Source organism: Macaca fascicularis, chromosome 9 (assembly GCF_037993035.2).
Source record: "Macaca fascicularis isolate 582-1 chromosome 9, T2T-MFA8v1.1".
NCBI classification, from domain to species: domain Eukaryota; kingdom Metazoa; phylum Chordata; class Mammalia; order Primates; family Cercopithecidae; genus Macaca; species Macaca fascicularis.
This window is the reverse complement of record NC_088383.1, coordinates 135427783-135441028: the sequence shown is the minus strand read 5'-3', so window position 1 is coordinate 135441028 and position 13246 is coordinate 135427783. Positions and strand designations below refer to the sequence as shown.

Sequence of the window (13246 nt, the reverse complement as noted above, 5' to 3'; positions counted from 1 at the left end):
TATATCTTCCCAAAATGGGGTTTCCAGATCTTGTAATGGAAATGAGGGTTTGAGGGGGCTGGAGGGAGGAACAGGACTGACCGGGAGAGGCAGGAAGTGGAGGTATTTTGGGCCAGGCAAGCCTGTCTCCGTCCTGTCCCCAGCCCACAAAGCACCAAAACCGTGGATCCCTTACGGTTGGTGTCCTGAGAACATGTTTGGACGTTGAATACATATCCCCAAAAAAACACATATTAGAAAGGAGATTCTGTGATCAGAGCTCTCAACAGTAATATAAAACCTCTGATTTTATAACTTATCCGTAGGCCTAGTGTTTGGTCATATGTATTTCACATTTCAAATCGACTCTTCAATTTTGTTCATTTCCTTCACAACTCAGCATGAAATCAACCCATTTCTGGCTTCAGTCCCATGTCCGTGAATTAAGGTTAAAGATTTGCTTCTTCCAGCACCTAATGATCTCCATCTTCAACTTAATTATAGTTATTACGTTTTGCCAACCATACTCATATGCCCATTTGCTACTCATTTTTATAAAGAGGGGAAAATGTAGTATATGTTCAAATTATTGCCAGGAAACAGCTGTCCAAACAAGAATGACGGCCATGCTAATGATGAAGGCGGCGTCCTGAGCAGGAGGCTGTGGTGAGTCGATGCGCCAGTGTTCAAAATCAATGCATGGAAGTTGCTGTAGGCGGATGTCCTAAAATGTAGGAAAGTCAAGATTAGGAACATCAAGATCTGCTTGTGTGTGTGGACTATCCCGGGGCTTAAGCCTAAGCATGAAGATAATTGAGGGATGATTAAGGCCTTAATTTAGTCTCCATGAGCCCTCACTCACTGATCTAGCTGGGGTCCTCCCTAGACTGCCTGCAAGTTTTAGTCTCATTCAAGATGCTTTGTGGCTTGCTGCCTTTCGGCCTTCAAAATGGTTCTTTCCACCTCTCTTTGACCAGGCTCATTAGCTCAAAGACTCTCCAGGGCTCCGTCAGCCAGCTCCCACGTGCTGGATATATTTGTTCAGTGATTTGAACTGCTCAGCACAGGTGACATTCACTGCTCAGTGAAGGAGTCGGAATTGATTATCTGAAGGAGCCTGCCTGGTCTGCCCAAATGCAAATCAAAATGATGTCCATTCGTTCTATGGAAGGGCCATTATTCCCCACTGGCCTCACCCCTCATCCTTAGATCTCTAAGGCTTGCCCTTGGCTTACTTGCTGACAGAGGACAAAGCAAAGGAGCTGATGATGCTGGGGGAGGCCTGCAGGCCATTTCGTAAGCCCCATCAGAGTGGAATCCTCGTAGGGGAATTGCTGAATTGCAAGATATGTTCAGATGTGGCTTTGTCAGGCATTGCCAAAGTTCCCTTGTTTTACAAGCCACATTGAAAGTCTTTTTCTTTTAAAAGATAAGTTAAGTCCATTCACATTTATTGATATAGGCTGGGCGTGGTGGCTCACGCCTGTAATCCCAGCACTTTGGGAGGCCAAGACGGGCAGATCACAAGATCAGAAGATCTAGACCATCATGGCCAACACGGTGAAACCCCGTCTCTACTAAAAAAAAAAAATACAGAAAAAACCACAACACATTTATTGATATGACCGATGTTTGGTGTCAACACTATCATAATTTAATAATTATTTTTATTTTTTCATACTTGCTATATTTCTTTCCAAGATATGTATTCTTTGCTACATGTGAAATTACTATTTTCATATGTAATTTGAAATTACATATTTCGTTTATTTTGTTTTGGTATTTAAGAAGGTTTGTGTTTTGTTCTAACAGATATATTTTTACTTATACTATTTTAAATTTCTGTAGTCCTTTTTCTGAGACTAGTTGAAGGACAGGAAAGAAGAAAGCCAGGCTGACTGTAGGAGTCCTTAAATTGTTCGTTCTCATTCTTGTTCTCTTTCTGGGAACCTGATGGGATTGCATACCCGCCACCCTGACATTAGTGGTTGATGTAGTCCTGAGTGATGTGACTCACCTGGAGTGAAGCCTTGATGGGCCAGTGCAATGATCCATTCCATCCACTCCTGTCAGCGCCCATAGTTAAGGAGGCAGATGGAGCCTCCTTGACGTTCCTGAATGACCGCGATAGACAGAGCCCCCGAGGCTTGCACGGGCCATATAACAGGTCTTGCTCCTCAGACATGGACATGCATGTGAACCACTTGGGAACTGGTTACAATGCAGATTCGGATTCAGTGGTTCTGAGGTGAGGTCTCGGATCCCGTGTGTCTAGCAAGTTCCTGGGCATGGTCAATGCTACTGGTTTGTGTACCACCTTTTTAGTAGCAAGGCACTGCACCACCAAAATCTGCTTGCTTCTGTTCTTTGTTTCTTTGCTGCAATGAAACCTAACCATGTGGGTCTCAAAGTATGGTTCAAAGCAGTAGCATCAGCATCACTTGGGAGCTCAGAAATGAACATTTCTGGGGCTCACTTCTGATATACTAAACTGGAAACCCCAGAGTGGGCCCAGCAGTCTGAGTTTTAACAAATATGCCATGTGATTGTGCTCTATGCTACCATGAATCTATCTACTCTTATGCCTTGATAGATCAATTAGGACTTGTGTTTAACTCTGAGTAACTAGATACTCAAAAAGCAGTGGCTTAAAAATGTAAGAGTGTATCTATTGTAAAAAAAAAAAAAAAAGATCCAGAGGTAGGTAGCTTGGGGAAGGGTATGGCTCTGACCCCTTCCTTTCTATTCCATTTTCCTTTAGGTGTGGCTCTCATTATTATGCTCATAAAGTAGTTGCCAGGACTCCAGCCATCACATCCACATCCATACTAAATACTGTGTGGACCATCTCCTCTCAAGACCTGCTCAGTTCTCCCAAAGGACTTTTTCCACTTATATTTCACTGACCAGAGCAGTGGCCTATGATGCCAAAATGTTTTTAACTAGGACCATTGCCATCTTGAACAAAATGGGGGGTTTTCTGAGTTAAAACAAAAAAAAGCAAAAATGGATATTAGTTAGGCAACCAGCTGTGCCTGGCAGCAGAGGTGCTGGGGACTTGAGGGCTCAGTGATTCTGAGTAAAAGGCATGAACAGAGTAGTATTCTGTGTTCTGGAAGAGTTAGTGGATGTAGTCAGTGAGTAAGAGGCTTTAATCTACAAGCTCAGAGGTGAAGCAGCTGTGGTTGTAGGAATGTGGGGCTGGCGTGGAAATGATGGCCATTGGATATAGGAGGCATGAGGGTGGGAATTTTGTTCTTTTCACTGTTGCATCCCAAGTGCCCTGTAACATTTCCTGGCACATAGTAGGTACTCAATAAATAGTTAAATTGAAGATAAAGAAGTCACAAAATTTATTTGAGGGAGCAGGAGAAACCCACGGAAAAACTTTGTTTCTTCCCTCCCTGGAATACTAAAAGCTCAGTACCCTCAGATGAGGGTAGTAGGTTAAAAATCTGACATGGAAGCCACCTCCTTTCTTCACTCATGCACACGCGCACACACGTGTGCGTGCGTACGCTTATGCACATGCGCACACACAGACACACACACACGCATGCATGTGTGCACGTACGTGTCTGGTAGTTCTGGGATGACCATCTGGTCCTGAGCAGACATTTCACTCTGTGGCGACCTTGGTCAACATTCCTCTGTGCTGTTCCCTTCAACGCCTGGAAGATTACCTTGATTTTTTTTTCTTCCAATTTTTAACATGCAGCCTTGTCTGCTTGGTAATTGTCAGAGTACCCAGGAAAGCAAGAGTGGGAGGAGACATGAAAGCCTGCTGAATTTGCCAGGCACCACGAAAGGAGAACCATCAATAGCAAGGAGCCCAGCACCCCAGCTCCGCTCCCAAACAGGCATGTCTCAGTGAACCTGTGCTTTTAGATGTCAGTGGATATGAGTATGAGAGAGGGTGACCCAGGTGAGTGACAAGCTGTATCCAAAGTGGAAATGAAAGAAATGAAGGAAAAAACTCATATATTAATATACTAGAAATATGTCATAGCTCCCAGAGACAAATACTGTGAGCATTTTGGGAGTGTCAGATTGTCAGTATTTTAATTTTTAATACTTTTCTGTAGGTCAGATTTTCTTTACAGTGATCATTTATTGCTTTTATACTTTAGAAAAAGATGTTTTAAATGGAAATGTCTTAATGAAAGTAATGAAAGTAATTATTGAAATGTATGAAATAATTATTACTTCGAAGGGTCACTTTTGGAAACTTTAGCAATGAGTTTTAAGAAAAGCTTAAAGTTATTTTCCTGTGTGCTTCTGGAATCTGAGCCATGCTTTGGGGATAAAGGACTGTAGGGTAACTGATCTTCTGGGACTGTACTTCCTGAAAGGAAGGTAGAAAGATGTGATCTAATATTTAATTGGAACTTGTTTCTATTGATCATGATTCGCAATGTAGTCGAAGTAATCTTGTTATTAGGAAGCAGACAGGCATGAGTGTGTGCACGTGTGTGTGTGTATGTGTGTTTTATTTCTGCCTTCCAAATAGTTTTGTTATGTTTTAAGACTTCTGTTCATCAACCTGAAGATCTCTAGGTGTATGACATTATTGGAATAATCATAACTATCTAACAACAGAATAATAATGGATAACTAGAACTGGCTAGTTATCCAGTCCTTTCTAGAGATTCTTCGTGTGGATTGATACATATATTCCTACTTTGCAACAACTGCATGTGAGTCTTTACTGCAAATGAGAGTTGCCTGCACAGTTGCCCACATGGTACCTTGAAACTTGACACTAGAACAATAACATTGAATATACTGGGGTTTTTTTCCTTTTTCTCTGAATACACAGAGTGCTTCTGATCACTGAATTTGCATAATAGTATCCTAACACCGTATTGACATCTTAACTATGGTTCTCCCTTCCTGACCATCTGCCCAAGCTCCCAGAAGAAGGAAGCCTCTTCTCATATATCACTACCTCTGTTTACAAGTCAGTCTGATTTCTTGGTCATCAGCCTCTCTGCCCCTGAGGTCTGCTGCTTGAGGGAGAAAAGGTTCTAATGGTTGACGTTTGTGGCAGAAGAAATCTGTTTACTGTCTAGAAAGGTATTTGTAGGAAGTCTGGTTTTCCGGCGAGGACAGGCCCCCTCCATGTCTGCTTCCTCTAGCCCCACTGGTGTCCCTTCATCCCTGCGGGTAGATTTTCAGGTTGGCTGTCCTCCTTGGCATTCCCATTCCTGCTCTCTCCTTCTTCTTCCCAGTGGCGCCAGCTCCAGCTCTGCTTTTGCTGTGGATCATCTTTGTGGGTAACGCAGCTCACTGCTTCCGTCCTCTCTGCTGGGAGCTGTTTATCCCATTTGCTGTCTGCCTCCTCCTACCTTTTCTGACTCCCTTCCTGGGCTGCAATGCCACTACATAGAAATTGAACAGAAATGTGCTGAAACAATTATCGGTTGATTTTAGACAGAAGTCTGGATGCGGTGAAATACAGCGATACCAAATGGAGACCCGATCCCATAAGAGGAAATAAAGTTTTAACCTGCAGCCAAAAGTTGAAGCCTTAACCAAAAAAAAAAAACAAAAACAAAAAATAAAACAAAAAAAAAAAAAGGGAGAAAAAATATCTACCAGCCTTGTCCATGTAAAACGCTTGTTCTGTTCTGTTTTCTTTTCTTTTTTTCTCTCTCTTTCTTTTCTTTTTCTTCTTCCTTTCTTTGCTTTTTTCCTTTCTGTATTTTTTTTTTTTTTTTTTCGAGACAGAGTCTCGTTCTGTCACTCAGGCTGGAGTGAAGTGGTGCCATCACGACTCACTGCAGCCTCGAACTGCTGGGCTCAAGTGGTCCTCCCATCTCAGCCTCTAGAGTAGCTCGGACCACAGGCACATACCACCATGCTTGGCTAGTTGTTTTTTCTTTTTCTTTTTTTTTTTAGTAGAGTTACAGTCTTACTATGTTGCCCAGGCTGGGCTTGAACTCCTGTGCTCAAGCAGTCCTCCTGCCTCAGCCTCCCAATGTGCTGGGATTACATGTTTGAGCCACCACACTCAACCTCTTGTTTCTTAAAAGGCTACAAATTAACTTGACTTTATTTTATTTCATCTTCCATGTATTGTAATTGGAGGTGGTTTTAGGTTTTCTCTCTCCTTTAAAAGTAAAAGAATAAAGCAAACAACACTTGCTTGAAAAGCTGTGCGATTAGAGTGCTCATTGTTACTGCCTCTTCCTTCCTCTTTCGTGGCCTCCATGTCCACGGAGGAGCATGCATCATGCAAAAGAATGCCTTCCCTGCTCCTCTGCAGCACGCAACATGCAGAAAAATGCCTTCTCCCTCCACTGCAGGACACCGCATGCAGAAGAATGCCTTCCCTCCTTCTCTGCAGCATGCAACCTGCAGAAGAATGCCTTTCCCGCCACTGCAGTACGCAACGTGCAAAAGAATGCCTCCCCCTGCAGTATGCAACATGGAGAATAACACCTTCCCCACCTCTGCAGCATGCAACGTGCAGAAGAATACCTCCCCCCGGCAGCACACAACATGCAACAGAATGCCTTCCTTCCCCTCTGCGGCAGCCTCTCACTTGCCAAAAGGACACAGCAAAAGAGTTCTCAACTCACCTGCAGGTGCCTATGCAGAGTGGGTGTTCGACAGACACCCAAGCCTGCCAACCTCTCTTAACTGGTTTCCAGTTAGATGCTGTAGTTTTGGGGCTGGCTGGAGGAGAACCCAGGTGAGAGGAAGAGGTGAGACGCTACGTATAAAATGCAGACCTGAGAGCTTTGCAAAGGTGTTGAGGGCAGAAGGCAGTCTGGGGCTGCTTGTGTTCATGGCAAAGAGCATTAGGGCTCGTAGGAGATGCTGAGGGCCACCCTGCAGTTGAGTTGAGAAATTGATGTTTATGTTGATGGCCCAGAGACAATGACACAAGCTTGGGTTACTGGAGCTCTTAAGACACAGTTGGTTGTAAGATGGCCCAGATTCTGCAGGGAGAAAACGTCACCGCCCGGAACATCAGCATATGGAGGAAATGTGTGGTTTACACTCAGGGAGGCCTGCTTTGTTCAGAAAGGTCTTTTTGGTTGAGTGGTTGGTTGAAGTCTGTTTTAAGAGGGCAGGAGGCTGCACAGAGCTGACTCAAAACCTCAGAGACAATCTTTCTCTTCCTGAATGAATGAATGTTCTAAACAGCTAAGTTTCATCTTCAATACGAGAATACCTTTAACACAATTTAAACTAATCTGGATATAAAGGATTCTAATGTGAGTTCTGTATGTTATTTACCTGCCTTCGGCTATTAAAGTTCCCGGGGCAGCTGTACCCTCCTGGCTCGCGTGTCTGCTTTTCATAGTTTCTTGCTCTTCCTCTGAGATGTGACTGACAGTCTTGCTGTCATACTGGTTTCTCTCCTTAGCAACCACTCATGCTTTCTGGTTTTCTACTGTGAGCAAAATTGCCATGGTTATGAGAACTGTGTGCGTGTGGGGAGCCACTGGCTCAACAGGGGCTCGTATAAGAGCATCAAAGATTTGTACAATATTTGGAGAGACACAATAAAGTATCTTTTTCTATCAGATTGGCTAATGGCAGCATTTTCTGGCCAATGGAGGTAAAATGTCCTGAAAAAGACCCACCTTTTTCTCATGTTGTCCTAAGGACCTGCATGGGCTGGCGGTGTCCCCACCTAGCCCAGATGCATGCCTCTTCTCGGCTGTTCTTGATGATGTGTCATTGAGGTCCTTGAAATTCCACCACCCCCAGTCCCTGCCCTGCATGGGTTTCCATAGGGCTCACATTTCACTGCAGGTGAACTTATCCCTAAGGCCTACAGTGGAACATGGTGAGGTCGGGAACAGAAAATCCAGACCAGCCTGCTCCCCTGATGCTACTCCTGCCTGCCAGCATGCCCAGACACATGCCAGCCCTGCCTGATGCCAACCGTGATCATCCCCTGGTGTCCAGGACTCATTCATCCCTTGCTACTTTCTTCCCCAGCATCATATCCTATAAACTCACATGAAAGCTATGGCCCAGCCAACCTGCTGAAGCCTCCTCTGGAAGCTTTTATCTAACAGATACAATGATGTCCTTACCTTAAAACAGCTAGCTTTTGCTGGACGTGGTGGCTCATGCCTGTAATTCCAGCACTTTAGGAGGCTGAGGTGGGGAGATCATGAGGTCAAGAGATCAAGACCATCCTGGCCAACATATTAAAACCCCGTCTCCACTGAAAATACAAGAATTAGCTGGGCATGGCGGCGGGCACCTATAATCCCAGCTACTCAGGAGGCTGAGGCAGGAGAATTGCTTGAACCCAGAAGGCGGAAGTTGCAGTGAGCCGAGACTGTGCCACTTCAAGCTGGCGACAGAACGAGACTCTGTCTAAAAAAAAAAAAAAAAAAAAAAAAGCTAGCTTTGTGCTTGCTAGTCAGAATTTTGGTACAAAAACATATTGGTTAAGGGTAGCTATATAGGTGGGAAAATTAGAGACAAAAGGAATGTGGAGTAACCCACAGTTGAGGTGAGTGGTCCTGTCTCGTAGAATGTGGGTGGGTGCCATCCAAGAGCAGCTCAGATGTCTGAAGCCCCGGAAAAATTCCACTTCTTAATCTAGGAGGTAACTTTGTGGGTGCTCTGTTTAATATTTCTACATTGTAAATATAATGTATTTCGCAGTAAAAGTGAACTTGAGGAAGGCATAAATGGGTACCGCGTCATGACCCAAGGGGCTCTTCTATGAGTCAAGGATATGAGTTCAATAGAAGGAATTTACAACTGTTGGGCAGAATCCTTTGGTTGCTTTTTGTTCACTTCCTGCTGCATAGCTCAGTTCTGGGATAATCAAGTTTGTGAGAGTGTTGCGCTGTGGCATGAGAAAAGGGGATATGGGGAATGTTTCTATTTAAAGGACAGTCATGATGGCCTAGCCCTCTCCATGTGGCAGACTCAGGAGCGGGGCTTTGAACGCCCGTCCAGTGGATGGAAATGCTTGGGATAGGTGACTTCGTTGGCAGGCTGCTCTTGAGGTGGCCAAAGCCTGCGGTGGCCGTGGGTCCTCACTGGGGTTATGCAGTTTAGAATGTTGGGCATGAACAGAGAACTCTCAGTCCCACCCACACGTAGAGTGCATGAGAGGAGAAGAGCACACGTGCTGCCTTGTCCTGCAAGGGTCCACCTGAGGGTGACTGCACAGTTGACGATTGTACATTTCAGAATGCACAAAATGAGACCTGATCAATCAGTTGTCAGAAAAGTCCTCTTTGGCTGCATATTTCTTTTCTGCAGTGCACTAACTACCTTCTATTTTCTCTGAGTTGGTTTAACTCTTTCAAGTCACAGCCTGAACATCTGACTTACATAAGCTCATTCACATAAAAAGTTACAGTAAACCAGAGATAGATGAATAGATAGATGATAGATCGATAGATTAAAATATTGATCGGTTGATCTTATAAATCTATAAATAAATAGTTAATTTAAAAAAAAATCTAACTCCAGGATGGATCCCTATCACCTGGCAGATTGAGACTGCATCACTGATAACTAATTTGGTTTTTGATTCTGTCAGAGAGCTCCAACAAAAGAAGGTGGTGTATGACTATTTTTGGGCTTTTTCTGTCTGCAATCTTTTGTACTTAAACGGAACCAATGTTTTGAAATAAGAGTCTGGAAACGTTTTTCTGTACAGTTTAGCAAAGTCAACTTTACAATAGGTAGACAAACATCTCCAGATGACAAAGGCTGATAACAATTTCTTTCTTTTTGGTACTTTCTATGTATCCAACACTGGGGCCTGCAGGCACTTTTGACCTACATTCTGTTTATTTGCATGTAAGAACATGGAAAGCTGGGTTTCCCCTCTTGGTGAATAAGAAAATTGATGGCTCTCAGGTGGCCTCACCTGTGCTGGATCCCATGGCCAGGAAGGTGCTTTGGGGGCCCTCTAGCCCTAGAGTCTTCGCTCTTCCCTCTGTACTACACAGCCTGGCCTTGCCCCACACAGCCTGCTTCCACTGGCTGGAGCAGTGGGGACTCCAGGACAGAGGGGGTGGAACAAATGACAGACTTCTGAGAAATTGATGAGAGAGGTTGGTAGTCATGAGCTCAATTCCTTTTTATATATAAGACGTTTGAGAAAACATAGCAAGAATATTCTTATAACTTTTATTATTCCAGGGATTCCCAATATGTTTTTTTCTGTCCCAACACACAGGAAGGCTAGGACGCATTCCCACTGGCAGCAATGGTGGGGCCATTTCTCTTGGGTGGCATCAGCATGGGGGGCTGACAACTTGGTGCAGTCCCTCCCTTATTTAAAAAGAATAACTCTTTAAAAAATGTATAGGGCATTCCAAAATAAAAGAGGTTTAAAAAAATCAGAGTACAAAATGGGTGGTGGAAAGAAAGCCTGTTTTCCACTCCCAATTCCTAGTGTTACATTGCCCTCTCCTGAGACAACACAGTCTCCTGTCTGTTCTGTGTCCTTTGAGAGAGATCTGAGTCTAAAAGCATTTACTGGGGAAACACACTGTCCTGCATTTTGCTTTGTTCACTAGATAATGTATCGTACAGATTAACCCACATCCACACAAGAGCATCTGCCTCATTCTTTTTAACCGTTGCAGAGCATGGATGTACCATCATTTATTTAATTAGTCCCCTATCAATGGACATAGGGTGGTTCCCAGGCTTTTGATAGTACAATGTGGGAACAAGTGACATGTTGTACACGTCTTTAAACCCACCACTTTATTAGAGCTATGCACATTGACCCGATAACTTGTTTCCTACCTCTGTATTTTCCATAGTACGTAACTCGGCACCAATGCTTCTGCAATAGTAATCATAACGAACATTTGTTCAAAGCTGATTGTGCATCAGGAACTGTGCTAAACACTCTATATAAATTACTATTTCATTATAACATTACCTCAATTTTCATGTTTGAGATTTATATAATATAGATATGTTGTTATATATAATATAATCATATAAATTATATAAAAGATATAATTTGTTATAGAAATAAACTTATTACAGAAACCTAAATAATATAATAATAAATAATTTAATATTAGTCCATTATATTATTGCCTCACCTCAATTTTATAGGTGAGGCTGGAAAGTTTAAATGTAGCAGAGGTGGGATTTGAACTCAGGTACTCTGGCCCCAGAATCAAAGTGCTAACTCACTCTATTGCTCACTGAAGATAATGTAATATGAGTTCCTAAGGACACCACCGAGCACAGTCTCTTTCAAGCCCAATCCAGGACAGCCCTGTATAGAGATGGAGCTCCTAACTGGACTTGCAGTACTGTACTCCCCCTCTCAAGTTTGTCCCAAGAAAAGCACCATGTGCGGTAGATGTCAGTACTTTAGATTGGATTCACAAGAGATTTTGAGCACAATTCTCATTTTATTTTTAGTACACACAAAAGTATTTTCTGGAAGCAGCAAGAGGCAGCAAGGAGAAGTATGCATGACTCTGTCTGCTCCTCCAGTGGAACAGCAGCCCACTAGACATTTCCTTCCCATTGGGGATAGCTCTCCAAGCGATGACTGTCTGTCTAGAGACCTTTCTGAACCCACAGAGGGACGACATCAAAGCTTTCTGAAACCCAGAATCCCTTTTCCTGGGTTTCTTTGCCCCTTACAAGATGTATGTGCATCTCAACAGGAAGACAATGGTGTTCAGATAGAAAGCAAGTTCCCCAAAGGTAAGGAGCGAGGGTGGTGGGTGACATCATTCTGTCTTGACAGTCGATAAAAAGTTGTTGATTACCTACTTGGACCTTGTGCATACCGTCACTGTTCACCTGAGGAAGCCTCCCCTTCTCCAACTGGGAGAGCAGAGAGGGGACAAATTGTTGCCATGTAAGAACCTCCCAAGCACCCAGGAGGCAGCCCTATGTGGGTCAGGGATTTTCCAAGCCCACTGTGTGCAAGGCCAGTACCCACTGTGGCTGAGAGAAGACCACACCCAGGTGCACAGCAGACTCCCAGGCTCAGCTAAGGAAAGTTGGAGATGCAGGTGTGTGTGGCTGCTCTGAAGGCAGCAGGTCCGCTGGGTTGACTGTGCCCCGTGACTAACGAGCAGGGATAATGACTAAGGGGCGAGGCTCCTACAGGTGCCCAGCACTTAACAAGCATGAGACACTGGAACTCACGTGCCCAAAAGGTAGGTCCCAAACTCAGCCTCCCACAGAAGAAGAAACCAAGAATTAGGACACAGTCATCATTTCTCTGGGCGTCAAGTTGCTGACCACTACTGAATGGTGCAACAATGACATAGAAAGGACATAAGAGCACATTGGAAAAACGTCCTGTGGCACCTGGTTATGTCAGCAGGAAAATTTATATTTCCTGTCCCTCTAAAGATGTTCTCTAAGAACTACGGAAAAGGACAGAAAGATGTCAGCTTGGGTTGTAAAATTTAAATTGGTTATGGCAATTGATAAAAGTAATTTCACTTGGAACCCAAGTTAATCCCTAGCTTCTCATTCATTAATCGTTTAGAGAAGCATTTATTAAGCATCTACTGCATGCCAGACACTGTGCTTTATATCCCCTGCCCTCTAGGCTCTCAGTTGGTGCAGGAAACAGCAGCATAGTTCTGTCTGTGTGATGGGCCATGGGGAAGCCGAGGACAGCCCCTGACACTCCAAGGAGGGTCTGTGCAGAGGCACCTTTGCCAAGGAAGTGATTTGAGCAGGAACTTGAAAGTATATTTGACGTTTTCAAATCAGACCTGAGGGCAGAGGGAAAGGTACACACGAAACAAGGAGCTGGGACAGGAAGAACGTGGTTGATGTGGGGACCTGCAGAGGGTCGGGCCAGGACCCAAGGGTTGTGGGGGTAGCAGTGGCTGGCGTGAGTCTGCAGGGGTCACGTGCATCAGGTTGGAAGGCCTTTCTAAACTCACTTAGGAAGTCTGGATTGAAGGCAGAGCCAAGCCTTTGAAAAGGAAGAGACATAATTAGATTTGCTCGAGAGGAAACTACTGCCTCGTGTGCAATGTGGAGGACAGATGGGAGAGGAGCGCGGCTGGGGCCTGAGGCCCAGCCGACGAGGAGAGCGTGGAGTCACTGTGCAGGAGGGGCCGCGGCTGCAGAGATGCTCGGGATCCAGGGATGGGTCTTTGAGCAGTGAAAAGGTGGGAATGTTAGGGTTGGCCCTGGGGTTTCTGGTTCTGGTGCTGGGGAGAATGATGGAGAAGGAGGCGGAGAAATTGTGGCTTCCTCCCCTGTGTACAGGGTGAACTAGAAAACGTGCTCACAAGAAGACATGGAAGCAGTGTGGCAG

At 44.4% G+C, this 13246-nt stretch overlaps 1 protein-coding gene across 7 annotated transcripts in view; it reads left to right on the top strand.

The window, feature by feature from the left end:
• The window catches only part of C9H10orf90 (chromosome 9 C10orf90 homolog), a 239936-nt gene that overhangs the window by 195737 nt on the left and 30953 nt on the right, over positions 1–13246 (top strand). For 2 of the 7 annotated variants that reach the window (XM_074003070.1, XM_045361731.3), the window contains one exon: positions 11371–11661. The exons of 3 other annotated variants lie outside the window; for them this stretch is intronic. In XM_074003070.1, the coding sequence (XP_073859171.1) occupies positions 11371–11661 (291 nt within the window). Of the gene's footprint in view, positions 1–6287; positions 6690–11370; positions 11662–13246 lie in introns of all 7 variants that reach the window. 2 more of the 7 variants (XM_074003068.1, XM_074003069.1) reach the window with 1 other exon arrangement.